General features: G+C 41.7%; 1 protein-coding gene across 4 annotated transcripts; it reads right to left on the reverse strand.

The window, feature by feature from the left end:
* Positions 1-953: 953 nt before the first annotated feature.
* Positions 954-22,428, reverse strand: agpat3 (1-acylglycerol-3-phosphate O-acyltransferase 3). 4 transcript variants are annotated; one of them, XM_085765967.1, is made up of 10 exons: positions 22,217-22,428; positions 12,876-12,933; positions 12,433-12,663; positions 11,334-11,503; positions 10,997-11,158; positions 7,536-7,689; positions 7,332-7,434; positions 5,196-5,271; positions 4,323-4,521; positions 954-4,116 (listed from the first exon to the last, which is right to left on the reverse strand). In XM_085765967.1, exons 3-10 carry the CDS (start codon positions 12,608-12,610, stop codon positions 4,025-4,027), a joined length of 1,134 nt encoding a protein of 377 aa, XP_085622093.1. In that variant the 5' UTR covers positions 12,611-12,663; positions 12,876-12,933; positions 22,217-22,428; the 3' UTR covers positions 954-4,024. The 4 variants fall into 4 exon arrangements, with proteins under 4 accessions (XP_085622093.1, XP_085622094.1, XP_085622092.1 ...); XM_085765968.1 differs by lacking the exon at positions 22,217-22,428 and adding an exon at positions 21,410-21,446; XM_085765966.1 differs by lacking the exon at positions 22,217-22,428 and adding an exon at positions 17,653-18,165.
* Between the last annotated feature and the right edge of the window lie 405 nt (positions 22,429-22,833).

Here is a 22,833-nt window from a genome sequence, read left to right on the forward strand (position 1 = left end):
AGAGAAACACTGGATACCAACTTAGAAACATCAATCCAGAGATTTAGCGGATGAAGCGTCATGATTTGGGGACAGCTTGATATCGTCACCAGCTGAAGCTCTGTAGAACTGGTTTGGTGACCGTGAACTTATCTACAGAAAAATCTGAGAAAATCTTTTAAAGTGGCCCAGTCAGACCTCAGACCCTACTCCCAGTAGAGTAAAGGTGCAGGGGAACGACCCAAAGGGAGCTGCTCACACCTCACACACCCTAATAATACGTCTGATCTGAAGCAGCTCTAAAAGACAGGGTGGTCCGAGCTTCCTCCTGAACATGGAGCAGGTCTGACCAGCAGCTACTAGGAGAGCTTGTTCAAGGTTATCACTGCCAGGACTTTACTGTAAGTCACCAGCAATGTGAATGTTAAATGATTACATTTGTCTGTTGCAAGCTCAAGAATGATGTGTTCGTTTCAATTTGTGACTTAGACGAACATCAGATCTTATTCATGACCCAACAATATAGAAAACCAGGTCCGTCCAAAGTGTTTACAGACTTTTTCTTACCACAATGTCCTGTGGGTATCTGATGGAAAACTGGCTCATGTCATTCAGAGAGTCTACTGCAAAAGAAAAACTAAGTACATCTCTACAATTTCTAAAACTGAATGTGACATTCATCAATTACCTTATGTACATATTTTCAATTTACAGTTTCTACATACCGTCACACTTTGTGACTTTATACTGTAGCTTAATGGAAAACTGTGGCTGTGTAATGATGGAAGGAGGAGGATGGATGTCAGTGTGCCTCTGTGAAAATGGCTGTGGATGGAGAAAAAACATGGGAGAACATGTTTTGTGTGGATTTAGCTACCACTGCCCCCGTTGTTGTGCGGAGCTACAATCCTTTCATCCAAACTGCAACAAGAGAAAGTCACACAAATCCAAATGAGTCGAAGAATAAGAGTTGCTTTGTGATTAAATCCTTTAATATTCTCAAGTGTTTGAATTGAAGAAAACATAAAAATAGCCTTAGAAAACAAAACAAAAGCTGACGCAAGAGGTGCCACTAACGGACTTATATTTGAGGTTTAAAAAATGTCAAAATTGTGTCAATTTGTAAAGGTATTTGGTTCCAGTAGAGAATTCAGAAAAGGAGGAAAGCAACCACAAGTTACACTTATATTTCTTTACTGAATAAAAAACATCCAGTGAAAAAAGTTTTTTTTTTTTTAACTTCTAAATACTTGTTTGAAGTTCTCAGCATCCTTTCTGCTTTGGAAAATTTGTTTTACTGAATGACAGGATGGACCAGAGTGCATTTGTAATCCGATGCCGACTGATGGGATTTAAGGGAAAACGGACAACAGGCTAAGACCCTAAAGCTTTTCACAAATGTTTGAGGTAATGCAACTCCAAGAATCTATGTGTAAAAAAAGTGATGGATTAATTAGGAATCTGATGTTATCCATTCTCAGTTCTCTTTATTTATTTATGTTGAAACTTAAGAACAAGTCACTTGACAACTAATCCCAGCAACTTGCTTTTTTTTTTTTTTTTTACTATACTGGAGGACATTTTTCACATTTTGATCTTTCACTACAACAGGGGCTCAATTAGCTTCTACATTTTCACACAAAAATTAAGCAGCACTGTCTATTAAGGCTTGCATGAATTCTGTCTGGGTTGAGAAAACTCTAAAGAAAGTACACAACGTATCGCTGCTGAGGAGTGATGATCCCAAAAATTTTAACCGACTAAACAAAAGATGAGATTAATACTACATGTGGCACGGGAGAGCAGAGGGGGAAGAGAGAAGGGGACACAAAATATCCCCTCCACGTCTTGCTACTGTCGTGTGTATTTTGGGATGCGGAACGTGATCCACTCATATACTGCAGTAATTTTAAACTGTTAAAAACCACCAACTCTGATTCTAAAATTGTGAAATGTATGAAACTGAAAGTGCTCTGACGAAGGCCAAATGTTGCTGTGCCAAGTTTCTAGTGAAACAAAGTTGGCCTGATCATGAGTGTAAAGCAGCTTTCTGTAACGACTCCTCACAGTTACAAAGACGCCTTCGACAAGCCAACACCTTTCTAACTTTAAAGACTAAACACTGGTTTTCAATTATTCATACATTTTAGCCATCAGATCAGTTGAATGTGTGCTACTCCACCACACACTGTTGTAATGGGAGGGAGAGAGGGTGGGTATCCAAACATAACAGAGGTAAGAGGTGGGTGCTGTTTTAAAGGGCTGGCGAATAAGCAATCCCTTGCCTGAGCAAGCTTGATTTAAGGCAAAGGTTGAAACATCACTACAATAGATCTATGTCAGGAAAGCAAAACATAACGCTAACAGCTGTGAGGCTACATGAAGACAGTTGGTGACCTTTTTCTGGAGTCTGGGTCCACTGCCATTCAACAGCAGAGTGGCCACATCAACCCGAGCAGAGCGAGCTGCCGATTAACTGGCATCAGAGGGCGAGTAGTTTGTTGAACTGCTTCAGTGTTCAGACTGGGATTGCTGGTTGAATTAACGTCACATTTAGGGGTCAGAGATGGTCCAGTAATGCTAAAAGAAATGAATAATAGCATGTATGCATATTCCTATTTGTGTAAAGCGAGTGAAAATAGGAATGGAGGTTGGAAAGAGAACTGAAATGTTTTCGAATGAATCCGTGGGAGTCGGTGCTGCGGGCTACTAATGAGACCTGTAACAGATGATAGGTTTCCTTGATAAGGACAGTTTCACATTCAGAGCCCTTGTTGTAATTTAACAGACACCAGCATCTCCAAACCAGGATGTTAGTGGGTCAATTCACCAAGATCACAAGGTTTTAAAGTAAAAAATGACTTCCCATCTTCACCCCTGTGATATCTAGTCCTGGAGATGATGTGGGACTTTTATTCTGAGATCTCTCCTTTAAGACTTCTGCTCATACACTTATAAAACTGAGGTGAATTAAATATCACTGTGGGGGCTCAAATGATATGAAGTGATATTTGAAAACTTCAGAGAGAGATGGCTCTGCACAGAAACAGTCTGCCAGTAACTTGGATAATCCAGTGATGTCAGTGTGGACAGTTTTCCCTATTCTTTACATTCGAAACATAGTTTCTGACTAAAACTGTCAGAACTTATCCGAGTAACTGAGTCACCATTTCAAAAAAGACACTCAGCTGTTAAGTGTAAACAAATACAAAATGAACAAATGATTTGAGCCCCATTAATAAACTTTTATCCACCTCTATTTTTTGGTGTGGAAGTGGAAATCTCAGTGGTTTTTATATCAGACCTTGATTGTATACAAACGACTACAATCTACATTGCTAGATAAGTAGGGGATAAATGCATTTTTTTTTTTTTTGTGATTTGGGTGAATTGACCCTTTAAGTTTAAGGAAACCAGGCTGGGCCTCAAGGCACCGGTTCCCATTACAAGTCCCACTTAGTGAAAAAAAGGGAGGGAGACGTCCTGCATACATATTACAGATTGCTGCAGCAGTGACGCTCTGCCCCTGGATGGAGGATAAGATTAAAAAACAGATCAGGTACAGACCGATTTGTGTTCTGTGGGCTAAAACAATGAGCACGCCCCCCACTCCCTGATTGGCTGATGAATGTGACAGGGAAGTGGAGGTAGTTAGTGCAGAGCAGAAAATGGGCGGACTGGTTGTCCATGTGACCTCAGACAGGTTAGGAGCTTGACCTCGGGTGTTACCAGGATTTAATGGGGCTGGGATGGGGACTAGCTGGATTAAGAAAGATGCAGGCAATAGATATGGCACTGCATCTCCCCTTCCTTTTGTTGTGTGTTACACCGGAGAGCTTGAACCCCCAGACCTTCCATGCTCTTTCTCAAATTAGTGCCATTAGTATCTCTAAGTCTGGTCTCTATTATGTTTTCACAGCTGGGTCTCCTCCCCGGCCTACCAACTGACTCAACAGTAGGAGGGGAATGGAGTTGGGTAGTGGTGAGACACCGCAGGGCGACCACACAGAAATGGCCGTACATGGGAGGGGCGGGGTGACACACTCTAGTTTTGTTTCTTGGCCTCCTGGTCGCCATAACTGGAGCCAGTTTTCTTCACCTCAGTGACCCCTATGAGGCGACGAATGGCTACGGAGGCTGAGGAGAGAAGAGATTTAAAAAAAAAGAAGTGAATGAGAACAGCAATTCAAAATGTTTAATAACACTGAGCCTGGAACAAATTTAAGAGCTTTGAATTTAATTTCTTTTATTTCCAGGTGAAGTGATAATCGACCAGTTTACTAGTTGATCCTCAGGAGACAGAAAAGTTTTCATTTTAGTGTCAGTGATGAGAGTGTACCCACCTATGATGAGGAAAATGGTGAAGCCAATGATGAGAAGGGGGGAGCCGCTGACAACCACTCCACATGCAAAGTTGATGAGGGGTGAAAGCAGCAGAGTGGCCCAAAACAGGAAGTTTAGCAGCGTCCATAGTCGGCGAGGAGGGATAACTGTGGGTCCGGGGAACTTGCCTTCCTTGCTGTATGATTCCTGTAAGGCATCCTGAGAGGGACATAAAGAATAATTTGTCATGTAACTTGAAAAAAAAAACACAGAAATCTCTTGTCTATTTGCCTGACACATTCTGTAGAGTTTCTATTATAAGTAAGGGGGGCGTTGTTTAGCTCAGTAGGTAGAGCAGGCGCCCATGCAGAGGCTATAGTCCTCGCTGCCTGTATCGAATCCCGACTCAGGTGGCCCTTTGCTGCATGTCATTCCCCCTCTCTCTGCCTCCCATTTCCTGTCTCTCTCTCAACTATACTATCGATTAAAGGCAATAAAGCTCAAAAATATACTTAAAAGAAATGTAAAAAAAATAATCAAGTGAAGCATCAAATTCAGTAATAAGTCTTCTCACAAAAATGGTCATAAACATTTCCACTACAACATCCAACAGTAAGGAGAAAAAACTTTGTAAATGTCCAAACGAGCCTGACTATGACTTTCTAAATAGAAAGTAATCAGTCCAAAAGTGTTTTAGTCAGTCATTGGAGACTTCATTCAAATGTGACTTCTTAGTCAAAACATGAAGTTTCTGGGATCGGGTGTCTACTTGATATTCACAAACCACTTGTTTTAGTGTTGGGAGAAAATCTTACACACAATTCAAAGCACTAGACAACGCATACAATTTGTCCTGTTTGAATTCTGATCATAAATGGTTTAATCAATTTTACCTTCTCCTGATAGAGTTTGTGCAGCCAACTGGCACACTCCTCTTCATTATCTGGTATTTCCTCCACAGGGAACCGCCTGCATGGGAGAGAATATAGAGATAGAGGTGTCAATTTTAGTCTTGATGGCCAGAGACGCACACATAATGAATAACTAGCTCAACTTGCTCATTTTATGCTGCTATTTGTGAAAAAGCAGCAAATAAACAGATGTGGAAAAAATGGTGGATATACAGAAGCTGGTAGTTTAAAATGGCAGACACAGTCATGGCACAAAATGTATATTCCTTATTTTTTTTAAACCATGACTTCTCCTGCTCAAAGCTACAAGAATGTACCTTGATGATAATGGCTGTCGTTACAACATACAACAAGGGTTTAGTCTTATTTTGGAACTGAATGTTTTTGAACACGTTGACCGAAGACTGTACAATAAAAACCTCAATATTCACTCTCTGCCTCTGCCAGATTATAAGAGCTGCCACTAGAATTTCACACAATCATTTATATCAATGGGCTTGCAAATGATTTTGACTCACACACTGTGTGATCTTGACAACGGCCAGTGTTGTCTTCACACAAACATTATGACAAAAGTCTGAGTGGCAGAGGTAGTGATTCTAATTTGATATTAAATGCTACAGATGAATGTCGGAAGCTGTATATCAAGAAACAAAAACACAATCCTGTCTATGATGATACTAAAGTCATTTCATTTAAAGCTATTCTGACTTGCATGAACACGGGCTGACATCGCATCCACACCGTCACAACAGCACCACTGCTGAAAATACATTCGAGGGGGGAAACGCTGAAAAATGTATTCTTTCATTATTGACAGGCGCCACAACCTGAGCCTAAAAGCGCCTTTGTAAACAAATAAATAACATGTGTATTCTGATATAATGGAAAAAAAGATGAAGATACACTTCATGATCAGTCTCATCAGGAGGACGCAAACACACGGACACTTTCCATTTTCCTCTCAGCAGGCAACAGAGAATGTTTCATTATCAGTAATACCCTGCGTCAGACGTGGCCTGTTATGGCAGCTTCTCGCCACCAGAGGGCTCCCTCACCTAGAACTCACCTCCACTCTGCATCGTACATCATCTTCTTTTCCTGCCGAGTGACTTCAGCCACCAGGTCTATATTTAACTGACTCAGGTCAACTCAGTGTTCCCACAAAATTATTAGTAGGATCCAGCCTTCTCCTTTTTACTGTGGTTATCTGAGTAAAATTCACACAACACTATATTTTTCTAATTATGCCGTCTGGACAAAAGGCGCACTGCTCCTGGCCCTTTCAATGGGAGCCTTCGGAATCTGTTTCCTGCTCTTTAAAGTCAGGCTGTATCCACACTAATGCATTTACGCTTTAAAACGAAAATGTTGTCCATACAAATGACTCATTTGGCGCCGTATCAGAAATAGACTCTGCCCATAACGCGCCTGATAATGCGCACAACATAACCATTCATAGACACTCGGGGATGTGCATGCCAATGTATACAGGAAGCTGCTTGTCTGCTTTGTAGTTTTGTAGCTGTAGAAATCAGGAAGAGCTACGGGGAAAATGTTTAATTACACAGCTGCTCACAAAGACTACAAGGTCCACAAAGTGTTTAACTCATTATCCATGTTGCATTCACCACCGGTAGTTGGTTTTCGACTTGATAGGTGCGACATGTTGTGACTGATCAGGACCCAATCAGGATCCAAGCGTGGGTGTGTGTGAATGTCTGCATCACTGTTTCCATAAGACTCTGTTTAAGGAGCTTGAAAACCCAACATCAGTATGGACGGCAGGCGTAAACAAAGCAAAAGTGATGCGCCTGAAAGCTAAAATGTATTAGAGTGGATGCAGCCTGAGTAAAGAGTGTCTTCCCCATCAGAGTTACTGTTCTGAAACCATAAACGTGGTGGGAGACTGGCCAACATTTTGAGCACTCTCACAGTCTCCTTCATTGTTATAGAACAAAAATGCAATTGGAAGGAGGCCAAAGGTTTAAAACGCATTCATCATCTTCCACTTGAGGAGATTCAGAGCAGCTGACAGTGTAATGCATCATTACTACAATAACCCAGTACAGAAATACACAGAGGCTGAAGTAAACAGAGGGTATTGGTGGCACTCACCTCACACTCAGGTCAGCTTTGTATTTCTTGCCGTTGACGATGCCCAGGAGAGTCGGAGTCTGGTTGTCTTTGAAGTTCAGGGTCACATCGTACACGGCAGTAACTGTAAGACACAGTGAAATGTCAAATTTAGAACAAATGACCCGTGTGTTTTGAGCGTGGGGAACTTTGTGTGTTGTGCGTGCTTGTGTTTGTATACACCACCTGTGCCCTTAAGACACTGCAGCGTTGTGGTGAATCCTTTAGTTCGCGGTAGGAGGTGGTACTTGAGCTTGGGCAGGCCTTTACTCTCCGCAACCTGCATACTGATTTGGTGTTTCTTCTCCGTGAAGCGGGTGCCCTCGCAATACAGGAGAAACTGTGAAGGGAAAAGAGCTGCGTTAGTACCCCAGAGCACACGGACACACAGACACACGCACACACACCTATGAAGTGACCTCCTTTCTGTTGTCCCATCCACTTCTTCTGCTTGGTTGATCTGTGGATCAAGTTAACCCCAATGTTAACACAGAACTAAAAATCACTGTCTTATCTAACATGTATTAATGCAGACAAGTGAATGACTGCTCTACCAACGACTTTAGTTAAGTTACATTTGTTTATCTGAACACAAAAAGCAATGTCATTAGCAGTGGCCTGATGCTTGATTTAAGCAGTAATTAGATCAACTGCTGATCTGCCTAATCTCAGCTGGCAGAGTGATTGAGTCACTGTGAAAATCTGTCACACCCGTTCCTTTACACCTTGTACAGCTCACACAGCAGGACGTGCTGCCACCAGGTACCACGGTGGTCTGAATGTAAAGCACTTGTTTATTTAAACAGAGAAGAGCTGCTTTGCATCGGCGAGCAGGATGAAGGTCCACTCACACTCCAGTGCAGTTCATCAAGTTTCACAAGGGAAAAAAAAAAAAAAAAAAACCACACACTGTGCTGCTGAGAAATTTCAAACACAGCTGGTGCACACAGAGAACTTGGTGTGTGTGTGTGTGTGTGTGTGTGTGTGTGTGTGTGTGTGTGTGTGTGTGTGTGTGTACCACTGCCAAGATCAATGTAGGTATGAGAAACTTGGCCGAAGGGCAGCGTCAGGGTATTCTTGTATTCAGAATGGGGGAAATACATTTTCTTCAGTGAAATCTAAATAACTGCCAGTGGATGATTGACGGATATTTGCACTTAATCACAACTGGCATCATGTTTTTGGGGATTCGTAGTAACTTCACAGTATTCACTGAGGTGGGAGCTGAGATGTGAGGACACATGCAGTCAGCCCAGTGAGTCAAACCTTAATGTCTAACTTAACTGAATCCTCATTTCTCTGATCATTTCTGGCCCTCTGTGGTTCTTTTCAGCCACGTCTCCATGTTCAGTTGCTGTCACTTAATATAATTCAAAGAGTAACACTTACCTCAGGCCCAAGCATCTAAGTGTTAACTAGGAGCATTATATACAACCGAGTAAGGCAGTTGTATCTACATTTGTTATATTATGCATCTGTCAACAAGTGTTTATATTGCATCTGCTTAGAGCTACATTATATTGTGTAATAAACCATTCACCAAATGTTTGTAGAGTGCTTGTAAATGCTGAACTAGAAAATTTCCTCTCGGGAAATTTTGAATGGGCCACGGGGCTACTGCCAGTTGTGCCATCTCTGTCAACATGGGAATCAAACCCACGATCTTAAGGTCAAGACAGAGCTGATCAGACAGACACATGATCATCTTTCTATAAGCACTGATATGGAGGAGCTGTAACCACATTAGGTTAACTGTGTGTGTGTGTGTGTCTTGTGTAATAGGGCCAGGACTCAATTAAAACAATTAATCTAATTAATTAGAGGCTTTGTAATTAATTAATCGCAATTAATTGCATTTTAATCGCATATAAATATTTGACCTGAGAACAGTGAGAAGCAAGGTGGTACTTAACCAAGACCAACATGCAAATTATCGATTAATTCATTAATTGATATTTGATACAGATTTAAATGGTCTTTCCTGCCAATACACTATGATGATTACTGTAATATTTAACTAGGCTACATAAATCACAGTAGCATAAACTGATTTGTTGAACGGACCAGGTGATGGGCTGACTGGTCCTGTGTAACTTCTGTGTACTGGGTGCCATTGTGCAGGGTGTTAAGGCAGCCTTCCTCCACTGCAGTCCCTATGGTCCTGGACCCTCTGGCTGGTGGGGTGGGCTGCTTTCAGCTGGGGGGGACTCTATCAGCTGCTCCCACGAGACGCATTTGACGCATTTGACACCAACAAGGTTTAACTTTAAAACCAGATTAAATCATGGTTTAAGTTTAAATTCTGTTGCACGTTAACTGTGTTTTAATCACATGAAGGTGTGTGTGTGTGTGTGTGTGTGTGTGTGTGTGTGTGTGTGTGTGTGTGTGTGTGTGTGTGTGACTGTAATCACTTGAAGCTGGCTCTAGAGTCTGTGTGTGTGTGTGTGACTGACTTGACACATAGTTAGTTAGTAGCTGCATCCTGTGTCAGTCTGATTTAGCTGTGTCTCTGTTTATAAACATTTAAACGAGCGCCAGGTGGATTGTTTATGAAGTTAACGAGCTCTGGCCTGAGGATCAAAGAGGTTACCACGGCGATAGGGGCCCCCGCAGGCTGAGACAGACAGAAACGTGGAGAAAAAGAGCCATTTTCTGCCTCTGCACCGGTCTCACATTTAGGCTTAGGGTGAGAAAACGGTAACTCCTATCAGAACAAAACACAGATCACATTGCTCTAAGGACTTCCTGAAAAATTTGGTACGATTTGGTGTTTCTACAGTAAATATTTTGGCGACGCTGGCAGTTTTAAAACATCAGGCCGTTCTGCTTCTCTCAGAAAATATTTGTATTGGACTCAATGAGGAGCAGAGACAGACGTGGCCGCACTTAGAGGCTCAGAGTTTAAATTCTGTAAGTCTCTCTGATATTTTGAGCAGATGATGAGTGACAGGACAAGTTTGTCTTACAAATTCTGAAAAAATTATGTGTGTAGAGTGTAAATTGTGGCCGTTTGGAGTTTGGATAGAGAAAAAATCTGGAGTTTTTCTGGCATCTCTCCCACTCTAACCGATGACGTCACGCACTCTGACACGAACATTCCGTGCAATACACACCCATTATAATCTCATAATTTCTCCAAAAATGATCATGGTCATTGATCATGGATTGATCAAAAACTATATGACCTATCAAAACGTGGAGTAATACGACAATACACAAGACTTGTGTCTACTGTTTAAAGTTTAAATGGAGTCCGGGCACTACTGGTCCCTGCAGCTATTTCATAGCTTTTGGGACCAGTGCCCGGTGCGATTGCCCGTGGCCCTAATAAGGGGACTGGGGGAGGTGCTACTGCTAAAACTAAGAAAAATTAAACCTATGAACTGGAATTCTCCTTGGAATGAATAAGTCCTTATCTACACTGTGCACTTTGAGTCCTAGATGGAAACACTGATAACTACATTTCACAGCAACTGCATGAGTGATTTTTTTGAAGAAGTCAATGCCTAAAGGTTATTTTAAGCTGACTTTTAAAAAGCCTAGTATGGTATTTAGGTAGATCTTTTTTTTTTTTTTTTTATATATATCTACTCTCATAGAGATTTGTCAGAAAATGGACAAACACAGTATATCTGAGTTGTACCTACCCACATAAATTCAGGATAGTCCTTGAGTCTGCCCAGTCCTCTGTAGACAGTGTTTCGGTCCTCCTCCCACTTTCTTTTGCAGAAAACTATTTCTAGGAAGTACCAGGTCCAGCCAATCAGAGGAACTTTCAACAGCTCGTGTTTGGCTAACACTTTTGAACTCTGGAGAGGGAGGACAGATATCTGGTTTTTATAAGCGATGCAAAGAAGCATGGTTTTCTAATAGTATGGACTGAACTCATTCTCAACAGCAGATGAAGTTGGCAAAGTGTTAAAACAGAGACATAAATGAGTGTTTGAGCATCATTTTTACGGCACGTTTTACTACGTTACTGACCCCTAAGACACCATATCTTTCACACATGGTCCAGCCACAAAGGAAATCGATTTCGTAGTTGTGGTTGAGGATGATGATGACATGCTCTTTGCCAAATTTGTCCACCGTAGCCTGGTCAGTGTATAGAGTGCACTCTGTCCCCGACCACCACTCCAGCAGCATCACCAGCTCTGCACAGAGATCACAACACATCATGTCCATTAGCAGGACAAAAAAAATAGTTAATCACATCATTTCTATCAGTAACAATAATTTCACTAAAGCATGTTCATTTCTCCCCTGCTTTCTTGAATAATATTACAATGTTTCAGTATTTCTTCAGTGTTTCAGCGCTTTTAGCTCTTCGGTGCAAATATAACCTCTAGCTGAGCCTTGGCTCCTCTTGTTAACCCATTCAAGTGGCCACCTGTTGTATTAAGCTCTGATGAACACACTGCACACTTTCTGCCCAGCAACAAATGCTGGTTAAATAATGTTTACTGGGTCCTGGCGACATCATGAATGACGAAGGAGTTAAAGGGACAACAAGGAGTTTCTATTTGGTTATAAAAAAGTCTCACGTTAATGTGGATGAATCTAAGCTACCCACACTTGTTAATGGGCCCATTTTCGATAAATATATCGTTTTGTCTCTATCGTTATTTTGTTATTATTAGTGGTGGCGGAGATGCAAGTCGAGCCGACCAGCGTTTCCTTACTTTTGGTTTTGTGGCGAGTCATGAGAATAACGCCGCCGAATCGCCGTTTATGGTCGGAACTACGACGGTATGTGATCGTCTTCGAACCTCTGACTTTAATTCTTGATGAATGAAAACATGAGTCCATCTTGCGCCGGTCAAAGAATTTCACGGTGCGCGGAGGCTCATAAATGTAGAGTGAAAACGCTTTGCTTTTCCAAAACTCCTCGTTGTCCCTTTAAGATTTTTCTCTCAGAACTAAAAGGAGACTGCATCTTTGAGAAGTGGCCAGATCAAGTATCACAATATGAAAATATGAAAATACCACATTGGTGTTGTTGTATACTGAATTATAAAACTTGGTTTTCGCATAAAGAACAGAATATTTTATACAAACAATATAGTAGGCATCATCTACTCACGGCTCCAGAGGGAGTAGGAGAGCCGGCAGTTGATTCTGCGGTAGAGCTGTTTGTTAAATGGCCAGAGGACGCAGGTGCAGAGCTGGATGAAGTTTATGATGAGGCCGCTCACCACAAACACAAAGCCCATCAGCAGCTGCAGGATAAACAGGCTCTTCAGATAGGCCAGCAGAGCCATGGCTGAGGAGCCTGGAGAGCTGAGTCGGCTCCTCTCTATACACTATGACCAACCTGAGGAGAAACAGCAGAGGCAATGAGAACAACTTCAGTCAGAGCTGTGGACAAACAACAAAAGAGCACGAGGGAGGAGGGAGAAAATGATGGGAGGACAGAGTGGTAAACAATTAACAGTTTCATGGAACGGCGTAGACAGAAGGATGTGGCCCTGTTTAAATCTGTGGGCTGCTCTGAGAAATTCAAAGACGAAAAGCAGCATTTCTTACCACGGTGGGGTCCTTTTACAAGCCGCGTTTACACGGCCCGTCAGCCAACAGCACAGTCCTGCGGGCGACAGCAGAGGACAGGTTGCAGTAACAGTGGCAGAGGTGATATGAAACATAAAAGGCTACAGTTCGGTGTCATTAGAGTCAAACTTAATAAACGTATGCTGTGCTTGTGTCATCAAACAGGTTGAACTGGGACAGAAGGAACAGCCACCCCCCCACCGGCAACCGTTGAAAAACATAATTCTATATTTTATTAGGGGCCCTGCAAGTTTACGTCACAGTGCTGTGTATAGTATATATACATATACACTATACGTGTCTAAAATGTCATGTTAGTTTGGTTATGACTGTTCTGATATTGACATCAGCAACGTTGACCACTGCTGTTGATCTGTCACCGACGGTTCATAGATTATTAAAGTTATTTTTACCAGATGTAGAGCAAACAACGGTTCTTGCCCCGGCCTTAGTCCTATGGTTTACATGGCTGGTCCCTTAGATTTGTGAGACAGTAATTACACATGTCAGGCAGGAAATAACTCAGACAGAAATTTGCTCTTAAATAACTCAATTAATTAAAATCATAAACGTGGCGACCGGTTGATGAGGAAAATCTTCTGCGAGGGAGCCCTTCATGTTGCCAGTGCAAAGGTCAAGGGTCTGTCTGGGCCTGTGTGACTTTCCTTCAGGTGCTCCAGGGTCCTCCAACTGGACAGACTGGAAACATTTAATTGCCCCTCAGTGAGGATGTGGCCGTGTTCATTTGACTATGAATCCATTAGAGCAAAGCATGCTGGGACAAGATAAGCTAGATGAGGAGAATGAATACATTCAGGAAAAAAGGATGGATCTCTATTATGCAGACACCTGCCACGGAGATGATGTACATAGACAGTTTGGGTTCTGTCAAAAGACCGTGTGTACACAACAAGATGCTGTTTTGTTGTAGAACATCTCTCATTACACGAAATCCTGTCCAGACTCACTCTGCCTGTTCAACTGCTGTCACTATCAGACTATCGACAGGTGTTTTCCTTAGACGACTGCTATCAACGAGTACCCGTCAGGGCGCCTGGAGAGCGACTGGCCCTGAATGGATTGTTCCCACATCTGCATCAAAGCCCATTACAGTGTAGGTCAAGCCAGTTTAAAGCTGTTCTGAGAACCCTTTCTAATCTGCCTCATGAGGAGCCGCTTCTTCGTACACCCGTGGACAGATCTGTGGTCAACGGGGCCAACGCCTGCTTTGTGTAACATCACAGAATATGGCTGTCAAATATTTATAGGTCAAAAACTTGACTTCATAGATAGACAGATCTAATTATGATTCAAGACTTTGTTCACATACAATTTGTGTCTTCTTCAATATAAAATATCTGATAAATGGATAGATAAGTAAGACTAAGAGTTGACCCTAAACTGCTTGTGGAAAATGAGACACTTTCCTTGTAAACAAGGAGCACTTGATTTGATTCGCTACCGCAAAACCATTTAAGAGTAATGCATGAATATTACACACAAGGAAATTCAATTCATTGTGGAAGCCAAACCTTGTTTGCTCCTGACTGTTATTCGATTAACTTTGCCGTGCTAGCACCACCAACATATGTACAGTCACCTGCATTCACTGGCACAACTGTGTCAGCAAATCAGCTGAAAAAAAGAGGCCTTCTAGTGTTTGCTTTTTAGAACAACAGCCTGCAAGCTAGACAACAAGGGAGACACACAGAAACGCTGTGTGCCTGCACGTCACTCTGACATAGCAGTCTTCAACCACAGACGCCGTCTTGTTCACAGGGCATCTGTGATGACGACTTTCTTGTTTCTTCAAATATTATTGTTACTTCTTGTTCACAGTTGGATCTACATAGAACAAAAAAGCCCCAAATGTCCACTGAATACAATCCCAAACAGTTTCATCTATCCTAACAAATTATAGACCAGCAGAAATCCAACTACCCTTATTGTAATCTTCTTTTCCAGCCAACTTCACCATATCACATCCTTTTAAGGGCAAACTAACAAAATTGAGGCACATAGTTGACACAAGGCCAGTTCATTGTGGGTAGGCAACAGGTCTTACCCAGTGCAATCAATCCCTCTTACAACACTGCAACACAATACAGAGAATAGCCAAGTGGGTCGGGTGTGAAAGGAAGGAAATCTTACATGCACATCCACAGGACTCCAGCTCAGTCCTCGGGGCCAACGGACATAAAAATGTTTCTAAATATCAGGAGTTGGGACATGCTGAAGTGTTGAAATACTGTCACGTATTACTGTGCGTCACAAGTCACCCGATGGGTTTGATTATCAGTCCACACATCCACAGCAGCTGTCTCTGCATTATGTTAGAGATGTGAACTTTATTCTTACTGGGAGGAGGGAGAGAGTTGCACTATTGCACATTGCACTGGTGGATCTGGTTACGTTTTTGGAACGGTGGCAGGCTACAACGCTACAGAATCAAAGTGCACATTATAGACTCAGCAGACCAACTGTGTATTGGGAGGTTAATGTGTCACAGACATAGACAGAGCTATAGGTGTTTGGCGAGTGCAAGAAATATCTAACAGTCGGTTTCTGTAAGATCCTTCAACTTCATAGCTCATGTATTTGTCCACAGTAAAACTGTTTGATCAATGAATTGACTGCAGCATGGTCTTCTGTAAAGGCTTTGCTCCCATTAGTAGATCAGTCTTTTTAAAAGAATCCTGATTGTTTGCCTTGGAGCCTACATTGCATGCATTATTTGAGTGGGCTTAAACGGCAATACCCAGAAGATAACCAAAACATGTGTTATGTGTGTGACTTAGTGTTGTTAACTGCTGTGTTGCTCTTGTTTTCTACAGGTGACCCAAAAGGTGTGAACAAGTGTCAAGAGATTATTAATGTTGAATAACCTTTTTGTTTGTTTATTACAGATACAAATTCCAACAAAAACTATCCATGAGAGGACTTATAAAAAGGGTCAACCTTGGAGACTTATTTTTGAATGTTGGTTTCTGTCCACTTTAGTATTAAATGAGGATAAAGTTGGAGACTTGAAACTTTGTAGAAACGATACATTTCAGTCTGCATTGTCTGGCCGTGAACAGGCAATGGAGAAGTTGCCCGGCTGTGACAGCATGCAGCAACTCTCTGACAGCTAAGAAAAACATGCAATGAACTTTGTTATCAGTCTCTTCCCCCTTAACACTTTTTTTCTTCTATCAACTTAATTACCAAACACTGTCATTCAAGCTGTAAAGGCTGTATGTCGCTATTTTTCCGTCATCTTCATGAGTACATTCTTGTATTAATCTTTTATTCTTCACTTTTGCTGGGATAAAGGCCTGTTGTGGGGGGTTTTTTTACATTAAGAGATTTGGTTCATATATTGATTTTAAGTAAGAGATGTATGTATACTGCTAATATTAAATCTAACTTCTCAGCTCCTCAAGTATCTTTACTGTACAAAGAGTTACAATACTTCCCTTTAGCTTCTGACACATAAATGAGGTTGATGACCCTATAAGTTTCATTACAGTTGTATCAGTCATATGAGCTTAGTTGGGCTCAATGTTTGTGCAAATTTGTTGCGAACTGCGATGGGTTATGATTTCAGTTAGAATGGTAATTTTTGCATTTCATTTTTACCAAGATAAATTAAATGATAAGGGGATATTGTTAGGTCTTGGTAGCTAACTAGCATGTTCCTTTAGGTTTGGAGAATATGACTTGTTGACTGAATCATCATATCTGTAGTCATTCCTGTGGCACCAAAATGTGTTATCCATGTTATATGTTGTGAGAAAAAAAAAGTATTTAATCATTGATGGCATTTCAAAATGTTTTAAATAAATCCTTGCATTTCTGTACAACAATATCCTATTCTTAATGGCAGACAGAGACAGCCAGTGACTCATCTGTGATAAGAAAACATTGGCTGATAGTATCAGCCTGCTCTTCTGAGGCAGATTGCTATATGTCTGCTGAAACATAACAAAACGCTGTTTGTTTATTTTACCGTTTTCTACAGAATATTGACTACTACAGTGTATTTATACAAACAATCAAATAACCATGCCAAGATAAATCTTTCTCTAAACTGCAGGTAAACAGCTCAGGTCAAATGTGACTGATGGGATCAGTGCTCCATGGCTCTCAAAATTAAAACTAGGCAGTAAAAAACAATGATTTATCACATCATTATCTCTGATCACCATACTTAAGGTATTTCCTCATACACAACATTTCCCTTGCAGGGTCCAGAATAAATACACTTGATTTGGCACAGAAGTCATCCACAGTAACATATATTGAGTGTGACGGTGCCAGTGGTGGTGGTCAACTTCCTGAGGATGCAGAGCCCACCTGTGACCCTACTTGGCCTAAGGTGAAGATTAGAGCTGCTGACTGGGTTAAAGCTGCTTAAGGGTAGACAGCTGCTTCTGCTGTGAAATCACCTGAGTGTACCAACGAATATGGCTTGCACTGACTCTCACACATGAGAAAGAAGTGCTGAATTTGACCATAAAAAAAAAGACAGCTTAACATGAGTTAAGTTCAACCACATCCTGGCAGGTACCACACGTCGATTATCGTTTTTACTCGAAAACTGTCATTTGGCTTGCAACTGTCTGCGTCCATGTGTCACAGTGAATATCTGAGATAAGTCTGCGAGTTCTAAACCGACCGGCATCTCTTTTACAAGTTCTTATTAATCTTGTATGGCCCACCGTGGCCTGTTGTGGCCCCAAGCCAAACTACCTCTCTCTCGCATTCAACTTACCAGTAGACGTAGTAGGCCATTGCCATGACCACCAACGCCCCACAAATTCCAGTGAAGATCATCACAGCACTCTGGTTCAGCATTTTGGCTCCTGGTATCTCACCAAATCTCAGCCAGAATAAAAAATATATATATATAAAGAAAGGCCTGCAGAGAACGAGGTAGCGCGGTAGTCACAGCCTGCCCTGCTGCTTCATAACCATGATAATCTCACAGAAGGAAAGAGATTATGATGACAGCAGCCAGATCCCAAATCTTGCTGGAGGCACTGCCTAATCAGCGCAACAAGTTACTGAGGCCCAAACAATTTCCTGTACCAGAAAAAATCCCAAAGTGGATCTCCATTGACAGCACGTTAAAAAAGAAAACACCAAAAACTCCTAAAGGGCACAGGGGATTCTTATTACAGCCTACTAAGGGTTGCTAGATAGACTGATAGATGGCTCACTTCTGGAAGAAGAAGATGTACTCTAAGCAGTGTCTTACATGCATTCACATCCTCTAATCCAGTGGATCAGATTAGCGCTGATTAGCAGGCTATGGGCACCCTGGATGTGTCACATTTCATTAACATTGACAAAGAAGAAGGCTGGGCTCTACCCAACAAAGGTGGAGTTAGCAGAAGGGCATATGTTGTGCTACAGGAACCAATCATTATGTTGAATTTCTTTCCTCGTCTTGCCATTGGCCACCAGTTGGCGATGCGTAGCATAAGACAAGCATAATGACCTCAGAGAGAGGGTCAATGGTTTCTTGAAGCAGTCACCCCTCATGTGTTGCCAGGCTGTGCTTTGTTTCTCTTTGGTCAAGTGTAATTAGGAATTAATTAATCAAATGCCTGGAAATCAGTTGTTGATCCTCTACTCTACCTCCCTGAAGTCTTCTTGTCAGCACCTCAGGAACTGAAAATTGTTTACAAACAGATCTATCCTCGGCCACACAAAGATGGACAACAGGGCTTGTGGGGAAGCCAACGAAAGCCTTTAGGTTTTTCGCACGGAGCTAATGTCAAATAAGGTTCACACAAGCTGACAGGGAGACGCAGAAATAAACTGTCAAGCTTTTACTGGAGCAAATGGGCCAAAGGTTATAGTACAATCCTGAGGGCTTGCCACCGGCCACTAAAGCCAAGTATAAATAGAAATAAAAATACATTGTGATAGCTGGACAATGAAGGTCATGTTTCAAAGTATGAAGTGCTCTCAGCTCTGCACATAACACCACTATAATAGCCTCTATACTACACTTAACTGTGGTTTGTAATGTCAGTATGTTAGCAATGTGTGACACAGAGCCACATCATCGACCACCACAGCCAAAAGAACCCTTTGTGCTAAACTTTGTAGGTAAAATACTGAAAGTTAATTCACTTTCTTTGATTGCGAAAAAAAACCCACAAAAAAAAACAAAACACTCATAAGCCAAAAGAGCTAACAATGAAAATTAAACAACATGAAGTGAGACTTAACTTTCACTTGCTGTGGTTATATTCCAGCTCTGTGAAACTACTACTCCACAGTTTATATGACAAACTGATATTTTCACTCATGTCAAAGTTGTGTATGGCAATAATACAAGCAATATGCTCAGTGCATTATAATATCTTATTTTGGTCATTATTGATAATTGATGACATTATACACTCACAAATCCATGCATCCACCCAATGGCTGCGTTGCTTATCTGTGCAGGGTTGTGGTTAGGCTGGGGCCAATCCCAGCTAACATAGGGTGAGGGCGGGGCAGACCCTAGACAAGTCAGCCGTCTATCACAGGGCCGACATATGGAGACAAACCTATGTAGACAAACCCTACAGACATGTTGTACAAGTACTGCAAAACAGACATATGCAGTGCATTAAAATGTACTGTGAATAAGTTAGATGCAACAATGCCTACATGCACTGTACCTGACAAGTAAACTGATGAATTAGTGTAGAGACAGAAAAACATAATGCAATCACAATCACACCTATGGGCAAGTTGGAGTCACCAATCAACCTAGATGACATATCTCTGGACTGTGGGAGGAAGCCAAGCAGTAGATAACCCACACAAGCAACTCCCCCACTGCACCACCATACCACCCATAGTGACAAATGCAATAATCAAATCCAGCAATTCACTGGCCCGACTGACATGCATTATCTCTGCAGCCATCTACTGTTGTACAAAAATGCCACAAAAAAAAAGACTACTAACACAATAAAAATCCCATTTTTGCTGTGGGCACCAAATTACTTAGTACAAATATCTGTTTTTTCCCTTAGCAATGTAAACATGACCTGTGTCATTGGGCATGCTCAGCTCAGAGATCAAAATTAAAGAGCAAATTGCTATAAAATAATTTTGAAAAAAAGTAATTTTATATTGAGGTAAACACCTCATGCATTGCCTCAACAAAGGAGTTTATTTCAGAAGTCAAAATGTATTTCACAAATGAGGTGAATGGTTGGCAGAGTGGCCTTGCATCACTTAAACACATCAACCTTTCAAAGGTCCTTCTGGGCTCTGTTGTGTTGCCACAATGTGAAGACGAGTGATAAGTGTTGAAGATACATAAAGACACTTCTGGCTGAAGTCAGCAAAATAATAATGGGACTAACAACAGGAAGGGGAAAATGGGGCAATTAGGGAAGCTGCAAACAACTTGAATACTGACCCTTTATGTTGTACATGAGAGGTCAAAGTTACTTTGTAGTTCAGCAGATCTATCACAAGGTGTAAAATTTACAAGGTTCATTAAAATATGTGTCACTAGTGTAGGACCATAGTCTAACATGCACCTCCACAGATAAAGGCGTATCTGTGTATGTCTCAAAGTCCTGGAGGCCTCTTCACAAATGACCTTTATGCACCCAAAAGTGTAGTAGGGCGGCTCCGCTTGATTAACAGATAAAAGATAACATGTCATTGGACTTTATGCAAACAGTGCTTTTATACGATATGCATGACTCACGTGTCTAATCTGATGAAGATTTGAGATAAATGGTTCAATTTCTCCCTCAGTGTCACACATGCATGTCTTACTGAGCACTCACTGCTGTGCACACTAGATTTTGGAGGCCAAAAATGTTCCTGCCTGCAGCAGAAAATACAATACATTGCAACAAGCTCGGTCTTGCGGAGAAACTAGATTACTGAAGCCAAAAAAAAGGGGGGGGGGGTTTGGCTATTTCGTTTAAGTAAATATAAAAGACCCTGGCCTCTTGTTGGCCAGAAATACTTTTTACCTGATTGAAAGGTGAAAGGTTTGAATATTTTCAGCTGTAGACCTTGTATGTTACAGTCAGAATTAGTCTTTGCTATAGACTATGTTTTGTCTGATTAATTGATACATTGATTGAGGAGTGGTCATTAAGAGACTCTGTGGAAGAAATCATCAACAATGTTGTACTCAACAAAAAATTGACAGATTTGCGATAAAACTAAATAACTTGCTATATGATTCAGTTTTTCATCGGATAACCTCAAACCATACACATTTTGTTAAATAATAACTTATGACATATTGAACAGACAACTTTATGAGCTCAGCACTCCAATAGCCAATATGTATCTCTACAATACCTGTGTGCAACCAATGAGCCAATACAATACACATGTTCCCATCCAATATCCATTACTGCTTTACCAATCAAACCAAATGCTGTGGCAGGATAGTCACAATGTTGTTGTGACAATGGTAGACACCGAGGAGCACTTAATAACATTGTAAGCATATAAATGTCAGGAATGATGACGGTCACTGTACTTGCCTGTCTCGCACCGTTTGCCTCGCTGGTTAAAACTGAGCCTAAGGTTAGCACTGGCTTTAGAGAACCGCAGACTTGAATGAACTCCAGTAACCTCACGTCTGGCGTGAGGTACGACGCAGGTCAACTCTGAGCCAGCTGGCGCACATGACGTACAGCGGGGCACAGGCGGCTTGCACTGTAAAAGCAGTTTGGTTTTTTTTTTTTTCCATAAATGAACCCTGTGACACTTTACCATCGACTCTGGCACTCTGCTCAGTTTTGCAGCCTCATGGCCCCCCGAGTTAAAACGCACCAGTGTAGATGGGGAGCATCGGTCCGGCATGGCTGGACCCCCGTGTCTAGTGACTGGGCTTATCTTCTGACACATGTCGTAAAGCTAGCAGCCCCGGGAACTCAAAGTTGCAAACAAAAATGACTCTACGTCTTATTCTTAACAATAGAAAGCCAACATGCCTGATAAACCATTGATATGGGAGACGGCAGTGAGGTTACCGCCGGCTGACAGTGACACCTGCCTCAACCTGACATGACTGTGGGGCTCAGTGGAAGGACGGAGCCAGCTGCTAACGGCGCAAGCTAACATGCTAACACGGGGAGCAAAAAATAGTGCAGCTTGGGTAATGATTGTATTTGAGGAGGAGGATGGAGTTGGCATGTTTGTCTCTTCAGTGACAGACGAGTGCCAAATCCCCCCGGCATACATCATTAGTCAGCGGTCAACTGAGTCGTACCGCCTGCTAACGTGAGCCATGCTAGTTAGCCTGCTAACGTTAGCGGTCAGTGTGAGCAGCGGAGCTCCTGTCTTACCTGGAAATATGTTCAGCTGGGAGTCACTCGGCAGGGTTTGTTGTACTTCTTCACTGCTTTCTGGCGTTCAGGGCTGTGAAGTTACTCTGTCAAGGAGCCCCCTCCAACGTCACTCGTTTCCTGAAACGCAATAAAAATGACTTGAGGTAATGCGATTTGCAGGAGCGCTATTGTTTGTCGGTTAAAGCTCCACATTTCCTCAAAGCCCATCTGAAGGCAGCGTGTCCCACATCCGGTCCGGCCCCTCATTCATTTACCAAGGAATAAATAAAATACACATTATGTGTTTTATTCACTTGACGCACTGTTGTAGCCCTACAAGATAATAAGTAAAAGTAGAATAAGTATATTTACTTAAATAGGTTAAACAATTGTATTTTATTACTGATTTACAGTCAGGTACCTCAGTTTATGGAGCAGATTATTATTAACCCAATTAGCTGGTGAGAATTTCTTGAATATTACAATTTCATTTACCAAATAGAGAGTAGGCTATATTTTTTATTCAGAGTATTCAACGTTCATTATGAATTGGTGTTACACAGCTATTTTTTTTTTTTGTATTATCTGCAACATGATTGCAACTATATGCAGTCATAACCTGTGGTGCTACAGCA

The sequence above is a fragment of the Trachurus japonicus genome, chromosome 21 (genome assembly GCF_045865225.1).
Source record: "Trachurus japonicus isolate A0001 chromosome 21, Traja_1.0".
Classification (NCBI taxonomy): domain Eukaryota; kingdom Metazoa; phylum Chordata; class Actinopteri; order Carangiformes; family Carangidae; genus Trachurus; species Trachurus japonicus.

What these genes read in the sequence shown, in the direction of transcription:
- agpat3 (XM_085765967.1), bottom strand. Translation starts at nt 12,610, where the DNA reads ATGGCTCTGCTGGCCTATCTGAAGAGCCTGTTTATCCTGCAGCTGCTG. An exon ending in AAAGATATGGTGTCTTAGGG is followed by an intron (nt 11,159 to 11,333) that starts GTCAGTAACGTA and finishes CTCCCTCTCCAG; the next exon opens with AGTTCAAAAGTGTTAGCCAA. An exon ending in ACTATCCTGAATTTATGTGG is followed by an intron (nt 7,690 to 10,996) that starts GTAGGTACAACT and finishes TTCCCTTCACAG; the next exon opens with TTTCTCCTGTATTGCGAGGG.